Genomic DNA, 16,043 nt, shown 5'->3' with positions numbered 1-16,043 from the left:
CAAATTTAGAAGCTGCAACTCTAAGCTTCACAATTTCATTCCATTCATGTACATGTACAATTTATTCAACACAGGAGCACCACCAAAAGATTCTTCCTACAAGGTGAGACACTTCAAATCACAACTACAGAAGTGAAAATTTTAATCTTTTATATTATTTGAGTTGCCACTATTTTGTTTAGCTCCTTCCTAGATTGTGTGGGGAAAAACTTCAGTGGAAATTTTTTTTCCCTAAAAGCCTCATTTGCTGTTCCATTTGTTGAATACTTTAGAGTTCCAGTTGAGTTTGAACACAATATTACCACACATTTGATGACTCATTTAGAACAACGTTCAAATCATTGTTGGGTGCAGATCAATTTACAAAGATTTCTAAAATCTAATTGATGACACATAGGGAAGGTACACATTGCTGTGTTGAGGTATATTTTTATACTCCACATCAGCTATATCCCCCAAATCCTGTAGTTCAGAAACTCTGACAATAGAGCTGTTTGTAAATTTTGATTTAGCAATAGATTTTATTTCAGTTAGAAAGATATTGATGCATGTTTGGATGTAACTATGAATTATATGTGTGCCATAACCAATTCCAGCTACTCCATAGATTTCTCAATGTAGTAAAAACATTGATTTTTACCACAAATGCTGTGCTTCACCAAAATTTGTACTTGCACTATTATCATAAACTCATAATTTTATCAACACTGAACTTTTAAACTGAAGTCTCACTCATGAAGGCTTTATCTTTGACAGTTTATACTCCTAAAAGCTTTACTTTGATCCCATGAATGGATGGAAAGAAAACAAATTCAAATCATTTTTAGAATTAACTTAAAAAATGATTTAATTATCAGAAGCACCTAATAATAATGAACTAAAACTGAAATTATTGAACTGTTTACTAAGTTTTGACAATGCTTCCCTTTTCCTATGTGCACATAAAACATTATAGTTGAAAATGAGTGACGTTAACTTAGAAGAGTAGTTATTTATTTACACAAGTTATGTCTCATAGAGTGGTATGTATACATACCTTCTGCAGCTGCATGTGTTAAATCATCATCTTTAGGCAGTCACCTTAAATTAACTACCAGCTTCCAAAGATTCTGGTACTTCTTCAGTAAATTTGATTCTTGTTTTCATGTGGTCAGTGATATCACTATGGCTTCTACAGTGGATATTAAATGTCAACAAACATTTTGTGCAAGTTACACCTTCCTTATCAAATTTCTCAAAACAAAAAAATGCAGTACTTTTGAAAAAATGAAAAATATATTTTTAGTTTTTTGAGTTTACTTCTGCCAAAAGGATTTATTGTAAAAACAAAGTGTTGTTAAAAAAAAAAAAAAGTTAATAGATTTTCACTATACAAGCAAACATGCTCAGCCTACTTTTTACTTGCTGTACACACAAGTGACCAGCCCTGACTTCCCACATGTATTTTACAGACATCAAACCTATGTTTCCCACTGAGCTTACACACTGGTACCTGGCAGCTTTGTGACTTTTGTAGGCATGCATGGGTCATGGTACAATTGGTTGATAACACCACGTGACTAACTAGGGTAGCAGTGGCAAGTAACTTCTCCTATCACTTAATACAGAAAGGAGTTATTTCACTCTAGACATTTGTATTTAAGAGTACTTTGTTGTATCAGCAATTGTCCTGCAATGGGGAGGTATTAATTACACTGTGTCTGAAAGGGCTGGAAAAAAGATGAGTTATTGCTGGTTGTCTTTTAGATTTAATAACACCTTAAAATGAGAACCTCTCTCTATTGTGTGAGGGTCTCGCAGTAAATTAGTCTATATTAGACAAAAATTAAGGTAGAGGCTAAAAGTACAAAGTGGAAATCTATCAAACCCTTTGTATCTTATTCTAATGTAATAATTAGTAATAAATCCCTATTAAAAAATGAAAAATTCAGAACAAAAGTCAAATCAGATGGAACTTGGGGAAAGCTGTCCTACACTGAGACTGTTCTTAGCAAACCAGGATGTACACTCTGGTGATCTTCAAGGTCAGGAGATCTATCCATTTTTGCCTTTCTTTTTCCTTCCTATTGATTGGAGTGAGGCATGATGGCAACTGTCTTGGACCATGCAGATAAGGAGGGCAGAACAGTAAGAGAGAAGGAGGGGTTGGGGTTGAGGATCAGTGATAGAGCACTTGCCTAGCATGTGTGAGACACTGGGTTCAATTCTCAGCACTGCTTATAAATAAATAAATGTCCACTGACAACTAAAAAATATTAAAAAGAAAAAAAAAAAAAAAAAAAAAAAAAGGAGGAGCCTGGATCCCTGACTTTGCAGAATCACCATACCAACTCCTGGATGTTTTTACATGAGAGAAACAATAAAGAACCCCACCTTCCCCCGACGCACATAGGCCAATGTTCTCTTGTAGTCAACCATAAACCTGATATATAAGGAATACCTCTACAACCTTTCCAGAAAGCAGTATAGCAATATGTATCAAGAGTACTAAAAATGTTTAAACCCTTTCAATCTATCTTAAATAATCTGGAATGAAAAAATTGATGTGCAAAGATATTTATTTCAGGTTTGTGATGGTAAGAAAATAAGCAGACTAAATGTTGAACACTGAAGAATTTGTTAAATAAATGATATAATATCTAAATAAATGAATATTATGCAGTCATTACAAATTTATGAAAAATGTTAATAGCATGGGAAAATGCCCACATCATAATAAAAGGTGGGAAGAAATAGGATTAAAAAAACCTTAAACACAAACGTGTTCTTATCTATTACAAAAATGATCCCTATATATAAAAGTATAAATGAACAGCAACAGATAACTACAAAGAAATACATGAAAATATTAACTAGCAAGTGGGATTACAGATAATATTTATTTATACAGTCTTTATTTTGAATATTTAACACTATGCTATAATTAGTGAATTTTATTACCTGCAATCGGAAAAAAATAGAAATTAATTTCAAAACTGATTTATAGCATTTTCTAGTTTTCCCTGGTGTTCACTCTGACATCATCATCTTCAGAAGAATTTTACTGAGCATCTACATGGGGGAGTTGGGCATCAGGGCACAGAAACCTCTATGGCTCCATCTCCCAACCAAGAGCCACCTGAAGGCATCCAGGCAGAAGAAAGCCCTTCCATTTTTTACCTTGGTGTTCTGTAGCAGAGCTAGTCCATTGCAGGCATTTGCTAGAAGAAAGTCTCCACTCAGAATAGCTATTTTATTTCCGAACTGCATGTCTTTCAGTGGTCCATCAGAAGACTGCAATTCGTTTAAATTTACTATCCCACGATGTACAAGGAGAGCAGTATGGATAAGTTCTGTGATTTCTGCCAAACTTCTTTGACTAAAACATAAAGACAAAATTTTTTTTGAGTATCAAGAATTTAATTTTTATCACTAATGTCAGGCTTCAAGTTTTCAACAATAAAACATTTAATAGATTATTCTTTGGAGGGGGTGTTCCTTTTTAATGAAAAATTTATAATACAGACCTTGCCAGAGTAGTCTGGGATCCATAAGCAGATCTTGAGACCTTCTTTCTCTACAATGCCCTACACTCTATCCCACAAGTCACTGGGATGCCTCAGAAAGAAGCCACTCTCAGATATTTTGCTTTCAGTATACTTTTCTCATTCTCATAACTTCAAGATTTCTAAGAATCCTTGGTCGTATCAACAGAACACCAATTTAAGTGGGAATATATCTGTGCCAGATACTAGACTTAACATTTAATATGCATTATCATCCTAAATGCAAAGTTATGGAATTTACAAAGATGAGTTCTCTTCCTTCAGGGACCTTACCTTTCAGGATAATAAAGGTGTACACACACACACACACACACACACACACACTCCTATAGTGGTAAATAAGATAGAAAAGGCCCTAAGGAACTCCTAGTATAATATTGTATTAGATGGGGTTTCAGGAGATGTTTGCTTTCTTTTAAATAATTTTCTACAGTTTGTACATTTTGTACAATGACAAAAATATTACTCTTATAATCACACAAAAAACAAGTAATTACTAGGGGGTGGGGATGTGATTCGGTGGTAGAGCTCTTGCCCAGCATGTATGAGGCTCTGGGTTCAATTCCCAGTACCAAAATAAACAAACAGATAAGTAATTACTTAAATGATCATAACAACCCTATTATAAATATTATTAGCCCCTTTATGCAGATAAGAAAATTGTTACACACAAGCGAAATGACTTCCCAAGGATACAAAGTAATGTAAACTGGGAATCTGTTGGATTCTAACCATTACAAATGGTCCTATGCGAACCATACCTCTCGGACCATGCTCCTGTGCAGTCTCTGCCACATTAACCCTGGGCTAGTCATGTACTTGCTTGGTCAATAGGAGATCAACAAACATGATGGAAGCAAAGCCTAATGAGTGCTCATGTAACTGGCAAGCTTAGGCTTATTCAGGCAGTCATAGGAATTGCATGACTTCAGGTTGAAGAACCATCCTGTCAATTTATAGAACAGTAAGAAATAAAAATGGCTGTTAGCAGTCACTAAAATATAGGGTGATTTGCTATGCAACAATAGATATGTGACACAGAAAATGATATATCTAGAAGTGGGGTGCTGCTGTAACCAAAACTTAAACTAGGTGTTAATGGCTTTGAGTCTTGGAGGTGAAAGGTGAAAAAATGGCAAACCTTAGTCTGAGCTGAAAAGACACTGAGGAAATTGCTATTAGAGGATTGAGAAGGAATATACTGTTCTATATGGTAATAAAATAAGTGGGAAAACCATTTTATGCATGGAGTAACTGGAAAGCTATCTCTTATAATCTATATGTATATATAGATATGATATCTAATAAACTTAGGGATCTTACTAAGGAGGTTTCCAGCCAGAATGCTAAAAGTATCAATATGGATAAAATATAGGAGAGAAAAAAGGTATTAACAGAATTGTTCAGTTTTCAAGTACAATTTAGAAGAACACCAAAGGAGCAAAGACTTGCTAAGCTAAAAATAAAGCCGTTTACATTTTTGTACTTCTAGTAAAAGACTCCTCAAATAAGAAACTGTATTAGGAAAAAGATAAAATCAAAGGCATAGCCATAAGACCCTTTGTAAAAACCAGAAAAACTGAAAGTGGTGCCTGGTAGAAGTCTCAGACAAAAGAGCATCTATGAATTTTAAGAGTACTATCCCACAGCAGCCTCAGTTTCAGTTCAAAGTAGAGAAATCTATCTCAAAAAGAATTATGAATGTGACTTTTAGGGCACAGAATGCCCAATCAGATTCATGTGACTTTTAGGGCACAGAATGCCCAAAAAGATTCACAGGAATCTAAAAACAATTTTTTAGGGAGTTATATATGTTTGGGTTAAAAGTAACAGAGTTTACTCGGATGAGGGAAAAGCTGGGCTCCTGGTGCATGTCTGGAGCAGCTGGGAGGCTGAGGCAGGATTGTTAAGTTCAAAGTCAGCCTCAACAACTCAGTGAGGCCCTAAGCAACTCAGTGAGACCCTGTTTCTAAATAAAATATTAAAAAAGATGTGTCTCAGTGGTTAAGTGCCCCTTGGTTCAATCCTCGGTATTAAAAAAAAAAAAAAAGTTCAAGATGAGGGAAAAAAGGAGTTTCTGGATCTCAGGCTTTGTGGACAAGAAGCAGGCTGATAGCCATTTAGTTATAAATAGTAGTCATTTCTCACCAAATAGGGAAGATAGAGCAGAGTCAAGGGGCACAAAGAAGTGGATTAGGAAACCACTTCTAGGAAGCAGGGTGGAACTCTAATCATGAAGCAATCCTTGCTCACACAGTAGGTGGCTCTGATGTGTGCCCAGCTGGATTTCAGAATTGCTCTGGACCAATGATTGCTGTGTACCTCTCATTATTCCTTTTTTTAAATTGAAGTGACTAGTGTGGTTAATTTGTTCCTGACTCACTATGGTATACTGGATATGTGGTGGTAGTGGTGAAGTGGACTACTTGTCCTTTTAGTTTCCAGATCCCTGAATTTAGAGGAATTGCACCCAAGTAGACACAACCACTTCTAGGCCTAACATAAATGATGAGATCGTGCACTTTGAACATGATGCCATGAAATAAGTAAAGGGTCCTAGGAAGTAGACCATTTTGCCTATGGAAAGAATGTGAACCATTGGAGCCAGAGTGCAGACTGCTTTACCCAATAATAAGTCACCTCTTCTGATATCCATGCCATGTGTAGCTCCTCTTTGATTGACTCTAAGTTTGACAGATATGACTTGTTTGGCCAAGGGGACATCAGCAGACATGGATCAAACAGTCTCGGTAAGTGTTTTGCATTGGGGCTTGCCTTCTTGGAATGCTGCCCTGAGACTACATGCTAAGAAACCTAGTATAGCCTTCTAGGAGATGAAAAACAATGGAGAGAGTCCAGCCATCCTAGCCCCTGGCTAGGCCCCTGGCTGTTTTACCAGGCCATAAAACCTTACCCAAGAGAAACCACCAGAGGGATAGTCTAGCCAACCTGCAGAATTATAAGAAATAAAATGGTTGTTTTAAGCCCACCAAGGTTTGGGATGGTTTGTTATACAATGAAGGAAAATAGACCCTAAAATCCAAAGTACCTCTACTACATAGGCTGCTTCCCAAATGTACCTCAAAGAACCTAATGAGAGGTGGGTCTTGAAAGATAAGTAGGATTTTCATAGCTGGAGAAAAGAGCAGAGACAACAGTAGATGTTAGGAACCATGAATAAGGAAGACCAGGAATTAAGGCCTAGGGAAGGCAAGGGCAGAAAATGTAATGGGAGGGTGAGGAGGTCAGCTTGGCCAGACTATAAAGCATGTGGGTTAAGGGAGAAATAAGAATCTGGAGGCCCATATCTCTCACCATGCATGAAACTAAACTCAAAATGGATTAAGGACCTCGGAATCAGACCAGAGACCTTGCATCCTATAGAAGAAAAAGTAGGTCCAGATCTTCAACATGTCGGCTTAGGACCAGACTTCCTCAACAGGACTCCCATAGCACAAGAAATAAAAGCAAGAATCAATAACTGGGATAGATTCAAACTAAAAAGCTTTCTCTCAGCAAAGGAAACTATCAGCAATGCGAAGAAAGAGCCTACAGAGTGGGAGAAAATCTTTGCCAATCATACTTCAGATAGAGCACTAATCTCCAGAATCTATAAAGAACTCAAAAAACTCTACACCAAGAATGCAAATAATCCAATCGACAAACGGGCTAAGGAAATGAATAGACACTTCACAGAAGAAGATCTACAAGCAATCAACAAACATATGGAAAAATGTTCAACATCTCTAGTAATAAGAGAAATGCAAATCAAAACCACCCTAAGATTCCATCTCACCCCAATTAGAATGGCAATTATCAAGAATACAAGCAACAACAGGTGTTGGCGAGGATGTGGGGAGAAAGGTACACTCATACATTGCTGGTGGGGCTGCAAATTAGTGCAGCCACTCTGGAAAGCAGTGTGGAGACTCCTTAGAAAACTTGGAATGGAACCACCATTTGACCCAGCTATCCCACTCCTTGGCCTATACCCAAAGGACTTAAAATCAGCATATTACAGAGATACAGCCACGTCAATGTTCATAGCTGCTCAGTTCACAATAGCCAGATTGTGGAACCAACCTAGATGTCCTTCAATTGATGAATGGATAAAGAAACTGTGGTATATATATATACAATGGAATATTACTCAGCCATAAAGAATGATAAAATTATGGCATTTGCAGGCAAATGGATGAAATTGGAGAATATCATGCTAAGTGAGATAAACCAATCTCAAAAAACCAAAGGACGAATGATATCGCTAATAAGTGGATGATGACACATAATGGGGGGTGGCAGGGGTTAGTGTTAGGGTTAGAGTTAGGGTTAAGGAGGGGGGCAAGAATGGAGTAAGGAAGGACTGTATAGAGGGAAAAGAGGGGTGGGAGGGGTGGGGGGAAGGGAAAAAAATAACAGAATGAATCAAACAACATTACCCTATGTAAATTTATGATTACACAAATGGTATGCCTTTACGCCATGTACAAACAGAGAAACAACATGTATCCCATTTGTTTACAATTAAAAAAAAAAGAATACTTTGCAAGTAATCAAAACTGCACTAAGATTCCATCTCATTCTATCAGAATAGCAAAGATCAAGAATACAAACATACACCTGTAATCCCAGCAGCTCGGGAGGCTGAGACAGGAGGATCACGAGCTCATAGCCAACCTCAGCAATGGTGAGGCACTAAGCAACTCAGTGAGACCCTGTCTCTAAATACAATACAAAACAGGGCTGGGGGTGTGGCTCAATAGTTGAGTGCCCCGAGTTCAATTTCCAGTACCAGAAAAATAAAAAATAAATAAAAGAATACAAACAATAATAAATGCTGGCGAGATTGTGAAGAGGAAGGAACACGTTTACACTGTTGGTGGGATTGCAGGCTAATACAACCACTCTGAAAAGCAGTTTGGAGATTCCTCAAAAAATTAGGAATGGAACTTCCATATGACCCAGCTATTCTACTCCATGGTATTTTCCCAAAAGGTAAGGAAAAAAAAAAAAAAAAGAATCTGGAGGTAGGTTAGAGCAGGTTAAGGGTTTGTATTTTATTGCATAGGCAATTTTTAAAAAATACCTTTATTTATTTATTTATATTTGGAGCTGAGGATTGAACTCAGTGCCTCACATGTGCCAGGCAAGTGCTCTACCACTAAGCCATAACCCCAGCCCCACAGGCAATGTTTCTGAGAAGAGGGAGGATATATATATTGATACTTTAGGAAGAATATCCTGAAGGTGATAATGTAGAAAAAAATCTGAAAAAGTGGATAGTGAAAGTGAAGAGATATTACAAATGTCCAAGGCAAATGTGACAAAGGGATTGACCTAAAATGATAGCCTTTGGACAGGGAGAGGAATAAATACATCAAATAACAAACACATGCCACTCTTAATCTTAAATATGGTACTTGTTGAACAAATATAAGATAATAATTACATAAAAATATAATTAAGTAAAATAAAGGAGTCAAACAACTTGGCAATATCAAAAGAAAAATATCTCTAGTTCATTTCCTTTGTTTAAAAAATTAAAGAGGATGTGTAAGGATGACCCAGTGAACATATTGTACTTGATTACAAACTGCAGGAATACGGAAAGGAGATGAACCAGTGAGTGAAACAGTTTCTGAGAAAAAAGTAAATTCATAGTTAGATTAAAATCTCAATATATCCCAAAGAGAATCATTAAGGATAAATGCTTGTAAAACTATTGGGAAGTTAACAGAAAACGTTTTTTTAAAAGTAGAACTAACATTTAAAATCATCCTTTATAAAAACAACTAAAAGAAAGGAATAAAACTACATTTTATTACTATCCTGCAAATGCTTTCTAGTTTACAAAACCATTCACTTAAAAAAATCCACATTGTCACATTTAAAAAAAATACAATTAAAGTATGATCAAGGATGAAACTCAGAAGGGTTAAGCATTTGGATAAATCTCTCATGAGGCTTAACTTAGGAAAGAAAAATAATAACCAGACAAGCAAGAACCTGTAGGTGTTTTGAATTACTCTAAGGAAGAAAATAAGTAATTGTGAGTTTTTAATAAAGACATCTATAATCATAAAACAGCATTCATTAAGTAAATAGCAACTTTTAAATGCCACACAGTCAGTAGTAACAAAAACAATGGTAATAATAAAAGTGAAAACCTATCATATTGTATAGAGTCCAACATTTACAAAAAGAACTCATTTATATTATCTACTTGTGATTCTAATTATAGCAGTTCTGGGGAGGTTAAATACTTGATTGAGAACATAGAGTTTGTAAAGGAGGAAGCTAGAACTCAGAGTCACCTTGTCATAGTGACCAGTGATTATTTAAATTGTCTCTTTACCTCCCGAATAGTATAGGAAGGGGAGGGGAAAAAAGCCCAAGTAACCAACGTTACCGATGCTAGTAAATGCTCATGATATATCTGTCCAGTTTTTAAGTACTATGGAAGGAAACTTTGCTAGAAGAAAGTATATTAAGAACAAGTTTGGCTCTTCTTTTGTGCAGAATAATTGAAAAAGTAATCAAGTTGTTTCTAAATGATTCTCTCAGAACCACACCAATTGATTTAGCCCAATCAGGAATATCTCAATGACAGTTAGAAGTCTGCCTACTGCATGAGATAGCTCAGGGGCAAACCCTCTACCAGGCCCTTGGTCTTCTCATAACTGAAAAGATGGGGACTGGATAAACAAACTCCTTCCAGCTCCCTAATTCTAAGATTCATGAACTAAAACAAACAAACAAACAAACAACAAAACCCCCAGAGTAGCAACTAATTGTTAAAAAATACACAAAACTACCACTATTATTGGTACCTACTTTTCTGTAAGAAGCAGAAATAAAGTGACTGGTCATCTAAAATCTGTTTTATAATTCCATTATCTAGTGTTGTTAGGGGACAGACAGATGTGAATGGTGGGAACACAAAGTTAACAAAATTATTCTATAAAATGTGTTCACTGTGTTGATCCCCACATGCTTTCTTCTCCAAGAAGCAACTTACCTGTAGCCCTACCTGGCCTAAGTAGATAGGATATCCACATTTCTCAGCAAACTACCTGCTAATTCCAGGAGAAATGCAGGCCAGAGATAAAGTTGATAGAAGGAACCCAGGAGATTTTTGTGACCAGAACCTGAAACTTTGGGAGATAAGGATAGTTTCTCCTAACCATAAAATCTATAAGAATGTTTTGTCAGCATGGGCCAAGATGACCTAGAGTTGCCATGACAGTGGGGACTTGAAAGTTTGATGTCTACTTGCTGTCAGTCAAAAGTCAAGAGGTGGACCTGGGCGGGACCCTGGAAACTTCTCTGGGATCCGCAATAAAACTGGAGAGCAGGAGAGGCATGTTGTCCCTGTCCTCTCTGACAGAACTCACTCTCTCCCTTGAGAGTGTCCTCTTTCCCTTTTTCTATCCCTTCAGTAAACTCATTCCTGTTACGCTGAGCGACATGTCTGAAATCTGTCTGATTTGGTTGCAAGAATCAGGGCTTGAGCGGGGGTTGTCTTTGTGCTGCTTCAGGTTCTTAGAAGGTCTGAGCTCTGTAACAGTATCATATACTCAACTTCTCAGATTCTGTTATCAGATAAATAACTCTTGATCACATTATCCAAGAGTCTAATTTAGTATCAGCAGAGAAGCAGTGAAAGTATGAAAGAATCTGGGAGAATTTTTTTCACATTATCTTATTACGATTTTAGCTACCTTAAGCAATCTAGTAAACTTTCAATATGCTCGATTTAAAAAGTCATATTAAAAAAATCATCATACCGTTTTATGTATCTACATATGTATTTTACTACTCTTTGGTATATTTCATGCTAAGAGATTTGGATAAAAGTTACAAATAAATACCATTTGTTTTAAGCAATATGAGTAAAGTTACAAATAAATACCATTGTGTTAAGCAATCAATATGAGTAAAGAAGTAATCACCAAATTAAAAGAACTCAAAATTAATCAATTTTTTAAAAAGAATTTCTGCCAAATCACTTTATTTCAATTATCTGTTAAATAACTTCATCTGTTTTTGATTTGTCCATTTTCCTCTAACATTTCTGCAATTTTTTAAGCATAAGCTTCCAAAATAAGAATGGCAGACATTGCCAGTTACCTCCCCATTCTTCCCTTCCTCACCACCAACAGACCTTTGATTACCTTTGGAGAGGCAATGCACTCACTTAAAAAGACCTCTCCAAATCTGTAGCTAGAATTCTTGCTAATGAAACTAAGCAGAAGTCCACTAGGTGGGGTTTCTGAGAAAGCTTCTAAGTTCCTGATATAAAGGGACAGATTCAGCTGGTGTGTTCCTTTGGCATTTGGGGCATACCCCTTCTTCTCGTCTGGAATATGGCCCAATTGTCTAGAGGCACAAGAGAGAGAGTTAAGGACCTTAAAGATAGCCCCCAACCTAAGGATGGTAGAACAGGAAGAAAGGAGAAAACTTGAGCCCCAAGGACTTCTTTGAGGGCTGCACCTGCTCTGATAAGCCCACCTCTATATTTCTTGTTTTCTTTTCTTTCTCTTTCTCTTGTGCTGGGAGTGAACCTAGGACCTTGCACATGCTAAGCAAGCGCTCTATCACCGAGCTACCCACCCCCCAGCTTCCTGTTTTCTGAGAGAAACACTTTTAAGCTACTCTTTGATAAAGTATTCTTTCAAGCTGCTGTTTGTTAGAGTCCTATAATATGCAGCCTTTCATAAATTCCTGAAAGATACAGTCAGTGAAAATTATACCACAACTATGGTGCAGATATTTTAAGTTCATATCTCTGCACTCTGGTTTTATTCACCTAATATTATCTCTTAGTTTCACAATTTTTATAAGTAGAAAACCTCCTTGTTCTATTTAATATCTCTACAGAGGTCCACTGTATGAAGGTGGCACACAACTCTTTTTGCTGAGTAAGTAACCAATATATATTTTTGTTTAAAGAAGTTTTAAGAATCAGCTCATCTGTTGTGAAGTTTTCTCTCACTTCTCCAGAATTAATTCCTATGCTTAAAGGCCTCTGAATATAGCTCAGTCATTAATCATGCTTACTGCAATTATTTCTCTAGCCATTTGTCTCCCTATCCCCTCTTCCCACACTACACTGTACATTACACTATCTACTTTCCTAGCCTATAAATATTTGTTAAATTAATAACTCTTCACTTAGAAGTCATTTTTTACAAAGTTTCAAAAGAAAAGGAATGGTATAAAGTCAGGTTTATAGTACCAGAATTGGAAATGACCCAGAGGTCAGTTAGCCTCCAATCAGTCCCTTCCAGGTGTGAATGATGACAACTTTACAGAAGTCATGTCTGTTGACAAATAGTTTTAATTATTAAAAATTTTCCTTATAATAACTTAAAATAATGTAAATGTTTTACATTTAGGTTGCTGTTAAAATAGTAGACAGATCAATTGTGTTTTACCACATACACAAAGGGGGTTAAAAAAAAAAAACAAAATCAAAAAACAGAAAAACAAAACCTGGAACCTTCTTTCTCTAGTTTTCCCCTTTCTTCCTTCCTTTTGAGGGGTTTTAAAAAATACAGATTAGTACAGAGAATAATATTTACACAGTATCCTACTTAGAAATAACAAATGTTTACAATTTGTTATTTTTAACAGCTTCTAGAGGTGCATTTTTTAAAAAAATCTTTTTACCATTCGTGTAATCATACATATACATAGGGAAATGATGTCTGTTTCATCTATATTGTGTACAGCCATAGAAATGAAATAATGTACCCCATTTGTACAATGAATCAAAATGCACTCTGTAAAAATTAAAAAAAAATTTTTTTTTAAATATTTTTACCTTGAGGATTTTCAAACATATACAAATAGAAAATAATAGCATCAAAGATTCTCTGTGGACCTACACCAGCTTCAAGAATCACTAACGGAAGGCTAATCCTGTGTAAGCTGCACTCGCATTTCCCTTCCAGATTATTTTGAAGTAAATGCCAGATAGCATGTCATTTCATCGGAAAATACTTCAAATACCCTATTTAAAAAAATGCCAAGTGGTGACTATGGCTATCACTTAATAAATTAATTAGTTTGAGCCAATTAAGTACTGTATGCTGAGTATTGAGTAAAGTATTTTTGCAAGAATAACTCAATTAATTTATAAATAAGTCAAATAATATAAAACCAGAACACTTGGAGATAAGCAGCATCTCCATTGTACAGAAGGGAGCTAGGCTGACAAACTAACTAGCTCTAGTTAACATAGATAGTAAACAGCAGAGCTGGATTCAAGGCTCTGGTCTTTGCATATTGATATGCAATGAACCCAGGGCTCTTGGGTTCTAAAGCCCAGGTTCATTGCATATCAATAGAAAACTCATCAAAATCCCAAATCGACATGTACAAAAATTTAGGGCCTTTCTGAAAGTATAAAAATGGTAGGCAAGAGTCCTTTATTTAAAGTCATGTTCGTTGTATCCTCAAACTGTTTTTTTTTTTTTAAACCAGAAAGTTAATTTTTTATGTTCACATGGGAAGAACAAATTTTAAAATTAAAAAGAAATTTTTGGAAAAAAAATAAGGACTGCTATTTTAGATTTTAAACTTCTTATGAATCTATTGTAGTTTTTTTTTGCCTTTTTTTATTTTTACAGACTGCATTTTGTACACAAAATGTGTACACTGCATTGTACACAAATGACATACAATTTTTCATTTCTATGATTATACAAAATGTAGATTCACACCATCCATGTAATCATACATGTACATAGGGTAATAATGTCTGTCTCAGTCCACTATCTTTCCTTCCCCCATCCCCTCTCACCCCATTTCCATCTACACAATCCAAAGTTCCTCCATTCTTCTCCTGTCCCCCAACCCCACTTGTCATGTATTCGTCATCCACTTATCAGAGAAAACATTCGGCCTTTGGCTTCCTTGGGCTTGGCCTATTTCACTTAGCATGATATTCTCCAACTCCATCCATTTACCAGGAAATGTCACAATTTTATTATTTATGGCTGAGTAATATTCCATTGTGTATATATACCACAGTTTCTTTACCATTCATCAATTGAAGGGCATCTAGGTTGGTTCCACAATCTAGCTATTGTGAATTGACAGCTATGAACATTGATGTGCTATGTCAATGTAGTATGCTGATTTTAAGTCCTTTGGGTATAAACCAAGGAGTGGGATAGCTGGGTCAAATAAGTTCATTCCAAGTTTGAGCTATCTCCCCAGCCCCATTCCAAGTTTTTTGAGGAATCTCCATACTGCTTTCCAGAGTGGTTGCACTAATTTGCAACTCCACCAGCAATGTATGAGTGTGCCTTTTCCCCCACATCCACACCAGCACTCATTATTGCTTGTGCTCTTTATAATAGCCATTCTAATTGGAGTTAAGATGAAATCTTAGGGTGGTTTTAATTTGCATTTCTCTAATTACTAGAGATGATGAGCACTTTTTCATATATGTGTTGATTACCTGTATATTTTCTTCTGTGAAGTGTCCACCCAGTCCCTTAGACCATTTATTGATTGGATTCTTTGTATTTTTGGTGTAAAGTTTTTTAAGTTCTTTATAAATTTTGGAGATTAGTGCTCTGTCAGAAGTGTGTGTGGAAAAGTGTGTGTCTGAAGGCTTTCTTTTCACATTATTGATTGTATCCTTTGCTGAGAAAAAGCTTTTTAGTTTGAAACTATCCCATTTATTGATTCTTGCTTTGATTTCTTGTGCTTTGGGAGTCTTGTTAAGGAAGTCTGATCCTAAGTCAACATGATGAAGATTCCAGCCTATTTTTTATTCTATTTGGTGAAGGGTCTCAGGTCTAATTCCTAGATCCTTGATCCATTTTGAGTTGAGTTTTGTGCAGCATGAGAGATAGGGATTTAATTTTATTTTACTACATATGGATTTCCAGTTTTGCCAGTACCATTTGTTGAAGAGGCTATCTTTTCTCCATTGTATGTTTTTGGCACCTTTGTCTAGTGTGAGATAACTGTACTTATGTGGGTTTGTCTCTGTGTCTTCTATCCTGTACCATTGGTCTACCTGTCTATTTTGGTGCCATGCTGTTTTTGTTACTATTGCTCTATAGTAAAGTTTAAGGTCTGGTATTGTGATACCTTCTGCATCACTCTTCCTGCCCAGGATTGCTTTGGCTATTCTGGGTCTTTTGTTCTTCCAGTTGAATTTCATGATTGCTTTCTCTATTTCAAAGAGTAGTGTCATTGGGATTTTAATTGAAATTGTGTTAAGTCTGTATAGCGCCTTTGGAAGTATGGCCATTTTGATAATATTAATTCTACCTATCCAAGAACACAGGAGATCTTTCCATCTTCAAAGGTTTTCTTCAATTTCTTTCTTTAGTGTTCTGTAGTTTTCATTGTAGAGGTCTTTTACCTCTTTTCTTAGATTACCAAATTTTTTTTTTTTCTTTTCTTTTTTTTTTTTTTTTTGGGTGCTGGGGATCGAACCCAGGGCCTTGTGCTTACAAGGCAAGCACTCTACTG

General features: G+C 36.0%; 1 protein-coding gene across 5 annotated transcripts in view; it reads right to left on the bottom strand.

The window, feature by feature from the left end:
• The window catches only part of Pdss2 (decaprenyl diphosphate synthase subunit 2), a 255,118-nt gene that overhangs the window by 96,174 nt on the left and 142,901 nt on the right, over window positions 1-16,043 (bottom strand). For all 5 annotated transcript variants that reach the window (XM_047558926.1, XM_047558927.1, XM_047558928.1 and 2 more), the window contains one exon: window positions 3,160-3,358. In XM_047558926.1, the coding sequence (XP_047414882.1) occupies window positions 3,160-3,358 (199 nt within the window). The remainder of the gene's footprint in view (window positions 1-3,159; window positions 3,359-16,043) is intronic.

The sequence above is a fragment of the Sciurus carolinensis genome, chromosome 7, assembly GCF_902686445.1.
Source record: "Sciurus carolinensis chromosome 7, mSciCar1.2, whole genome shotgun sequence".
In the NCBI taxonomy this organism is placed as follows: domain Eukaryota; kingdom Metazoa; phylum Chordata; class Mammalia; order Rodentia; family Sciuridae; genus Sciurus; species Sciurus carolinensis.
The sequence above is the reverse complement of the archived record's forward strand: the minus strand, read 5'-3'. Positions and strand labels throughout refer to the sequence as shown.